Here is a 4439-nt window from a genome sequence, read left to right on the forward strand (position 1 = left end):
TAAGTCAATTGCACTATCTCCCACCAAAGAGATAATTAATTTTTCTCTTGTCCTAAAAAAATGACAGATGTTGAAACCAGAAGAATAAGACATATTTTACAACTGGCACAGGGCAGCAATTCTAGAACAAACTCCCCTTCTCTGAAGATACATATTTAATAATACAATTCCAGAAGAAGAGGTTAATTTTCTCCACTGATAACCCAGGGTGAAACCAATAATATAAATCTTACCAGATTTTCCAGGGCTAAAAAGCAGTTATCTCCAGTTCACTCTGAACTTTACTCTCTTATTTACAGCTTGACTTTACAGTATTAAAGAAGGAAATACTGAGTGGGCACATAACAGCTATCTTTAAAATCAAGAAAAGGGAAACCAATTCCTTCTCCGTGGTTCCAGATGTCAAAACTAGAAAAAATAGTTGAATAGGGAAAGAGACTTTGGCTCAACATAATAAAAACTGTGTATGAATTAGAGTTTTCTAGAAATGAAATTAATTGTCCCAATATGTAACAAATCCCCCAAGACCAAAGTGTTCAGTCAAAGTCTAGATGACCATTTCTTGCGGATGATGGAGAAAATAATTCATGTAGGCTAGAAGATAGAATTAAATGCCCTTGTTAGATCTGGAGTGAGGCAAACCAGAATATGAGTCTTGCTTAACACATATATAAGCTATGTGACTTTGAGCAAACCAGTTAACTGTTTTTAGCCTGTTTCCACATATGTCAAAAGGAGATAATAATAGCACCTACCTCACAGGGTTTTTGTGAAGATCAAATGAGATAACATATATAAAGCTCTTGGTAAACCTTAAAACACTATATAAATGTTACCTACTAAGACTATTACTCAAGTCTATTTAATTTTCTGTAATTTTAAATTGTCTTTATACAATGGATGCCCCCCTTCTCATTCAGAGTCATAGAAAGGTTTCTTCTTATTTTGAGACTAAGACACTCAAAGGCTACATTCTCTGAAGAGCTAAGGAAGTTTCAGGATATGTCCAAGGGACTTTGCCAAAAAATCATAGTAGCATGCTAATAGGGAGAAATTCAGCTACAATTGAACAGGCAAGACAGGGGAGAAGAGAAGCAACTGTTTGTCTTTGTCCATTTGGCTTTAGTAGCCAGATGGATCAGTTCAGGTATCCTGGACACAGGTCAACTTTTTCAGAGCCTCCTTGACTTCTCGGTTCCTTAGGCAATAGATGAAAGGATTAAGGGCTGGGGTGACAATGGCATAGAAGATAGAAATGACTTTGTTCATGTTGAAGGCATGGATGGCACGAGGCCGGGCATACATGAAGATGGTGGCTGAGTAGAAAACAGTGACCACCACAAGATGTGAGGCACAAGTAGAGAAAGCTTTTTGCTTTCCTGTGGGCATTTTTAGAACTGTAACCAGAATGCATCCATAGGACAACACTGTAATAGATAATGGAAAAAGAAAGATGATTAATGCTAGAACAAAATCTACCAGTTCAGCCATGGACATATCTGTGCAGGACAGATTGAGCACAGGAGAGATGTCACAAAAGAAATGGTTGATGACATTGGGGCCACAGAAACTAAGGCGGGAGATGAAGTAGATCTTGGCCAAGGAGATGCCAAATCCAATGGTCCAAGATCCTAGGGCCAGGCGGAAACAGAGGCCATGGCTCATGATTGTGGGATAATGGAGTGGGCGGCAAATGGCCACATAGCGGTCATATGCCATGGCAGCCAGGAGTACACACTCAGTACACATAAGTGCAATGAAAAAGTAGAGTTGAGTCATGCAGTGGGAGAAAGAGATGCTGTTGCTCAGAGACCAGAAACTGAATAGCAGCTTGGGCACAGTGACAGAGATGTACCAGGTCTCCAGGAAGGAAAGGTTAGCCAAGAAGAAGTACATTGGTTTGTGGAGCGGCCTATTCCTTTGCACCAAAAGGATGATGATCACATTCTCTGATACTGTCAGCATGTAGGCCAAGAGGAACATCAGGAACACCAGCCCACGCATGGTCCTGCTCCCTGGGAACCCAACCAGAATAAACTCGGTCACCATCGTCTGGTTCTCCACATCCATGATATACAGCTTAACTTTCCTAGACAAATAATCAATCACATGGTCACAAAATTCCTGAAAATAGGAACTTCATTTCCCCCCCACACACCCTAAGTAGAACCCGCACAATGATCTAAAACCCTAGATTCCATCTTATGTCTACCAAGACCTAGAGGAATAACTGGCCTTCCTGTGGAGATATCTGATAACACAAATGGTTGTTTCTTCAACTATGAGAAGCATTTCCTCATTTATGTCCGAAATCTCACTTTGCCCAATTTTATATCAGTTTTAGATTTGAAATATTCTGAGATGCAAGAGACACTGCTAGAAGAGAACTACATTGTGGAGGGTTCTCTATGTACATGCATATACTTGTATGTGAGGTATTGTGATTTATGCTCCTCAGGAAACAGATTTGGGGGCATTATTTTTGGTAACAGAGGAGTAAACATGGGAGGAAAGGCAGTATTGGTGGGAATTTGTGGAACAACCATGAGAAAGGGTAATATTTTAATATAAATTGATTACTATGTATATGGGAAGCTAAGAGACTGGCCTATCCACATAAGGGAATAGATAGGAATGCTTATGTCTTTAGGAAAACAGTATATTGGATTATAGGGGCATCTAGGTGATATAGTAGATAGAGAACCTAGCCTGTAGTCTGGAAGAATCATCTTTCAGAATTCAAATCTGGCCTCAGACATTAGCTGTGTGATCTTAGGCAACTTGCTTAACCCTGTTTGCTTCAATTTTCCCATCTATAAAATGAGCTAGAGAAGGAAATGGAAAACCAGTCCTATCTCTTTCCAAGAAAACCCTAAATCAGGTCACCGAGAGTCAGGCAAAATTGAAGTGACTGAACAACAATAATGTTATATTAGACCTCAGGGAGTTGTTATAGAATGGTATTAGATTTGTGATTTCACTGATAGAGGAAACTCACAAAGTGAAAACTCCCTCTACCAAAGATTGTCACTTCTCCTGCACTTATAATCCTACAGTGTTCCCTGAGGCTTTAAGAGATTAAATGACTTATTAAAGACATGTTGACCAAGACCAGCTTTCTGTCCACTATGCTATATGTGTTCCCCTTTAATAAGTAATTCATATGAATTATTAAGTCCTGAATGGTCCCTCATTTGAGACTTTGGGTATCTTAAAGTTCAAGGTAATATTTGGTATTTATTAATTAAAGCCTTATAATTTTAAATAATTCACAAAAGTTCTATTTTCATACTTTGCCCCACCATGGAGATGACCCAAGGTTGTTGTTTTTTAATTTGATTTTTTTTTTATTTTTAGTGAGGCAATTGGGGTTAAGTGACTTGCCCAGGGTCACACAGCTAATAACTGTTAAGTGTCTGAGGCCGGATTTGAACTCAGGTACTCCTGACTCCAGGGCCGGTGCTCTATCCACTGCACCATCTAGATGCCCCGACCCAAGGTTTTTAAAGGCTATGCTAGCGGAAGAGATCAAGTTCTGGCAAAGCATATCATGTTGTGTGGGCTTTGAGTATGGTCTTGGAAAACAGAGTATGTTTGCTTTGTGAGGATCAGTCTAGTCATGTATGGAGAGGCTTGTCACCAAGTAATGAATTTTTCAGCCATAACAAGAACTTGATAAACAGGAAGAAAAATAACACCCCCATGACTGAGACTCATCATCACTTTCCCTATCCTTGATATTTCTCTCTTCTTGGAAAACACTCCAGACTGTAAAGATTATCGTCACAGTCATATGCAATCATAGATAAGCCTACATTTTAGTAATCAGTCAGACATACAACCAGAAAGATGGACACACACACACACACACACACACATACACACACACAAATAGAAACATTTTTCTTTTTTGGTCTGCCCTGCAATTTGATTGGTGTAGGAGACTATGGGCATGTAGCCACACTAAAATAACATATAGATACAAATATGTAAGCTAAAATGTGCATACATATAAAGATGTGTATAGATATGTAAATGTAGGTGCAGATACAATAGAGATAAAGTCATACATCCACTTAGGTAGTTATTGGGTACCTGCTCTGTACACTTAGCTCTATGTAGATAGAAGCATATAAAAACATACTTGTAGGCAAATATGTATGTTAACACAGGTCACGATCACATATAGATGCACACAGTAAGACATACTCACACACTGCAGAATGGGCACACATTCACAAAAATAGAAATGCAAGAACACACAAAGCCACACAGACACCTACAGAAAGAAACAAACCCAATTCCGACCTATATCCAGAGAGAGCCATACACAAACAAAGAGAAATAGAAATAAGAGAGGAGATAGAAAAAACTTCCACCAGTATAGTTGTACCCACAGAAGGACCTCCACAATGGAGGCTTCCCTTGTTGTCTGATTT

General features: G+C 39.1%; 1 protein-coding gene across 1 annotated transcript; it reads right to left on the minus strand.

Annotated features, from left to right (window-relative positions):
* Positions 1-1143: 1143 nt before the first annotated feature.
* Positions 1144-2070, minus strand: LOC122728751 (olfactory receptor 6B1). Its single transcript, XM_043967533.1, has one exon. The coding sequence runs from the start codon at positions 2068-2070 to the stop codon at positions 1144-1146; it is 927 nt and encodes a 308-aa protein (XP_043823468.1).
* Positions 2071-4439: the final 2369 nt, after the last annotated feature.

Source organism: Dromiciops gliroides, chromosome 5, assembly GCF_019393635.1.
Source record: "Dromiciops gliroides isolate mDroGli1 chromosome 5, mDroGli1.pri, whole genome shotgun sequence".
Taxonomy (NCBI): Eukaryota; Metazoa; Chordata; class Mammalia; order Microbiotheria; family Microbiotheriidae; genus Dromiciops; species Dromiciops gliroides.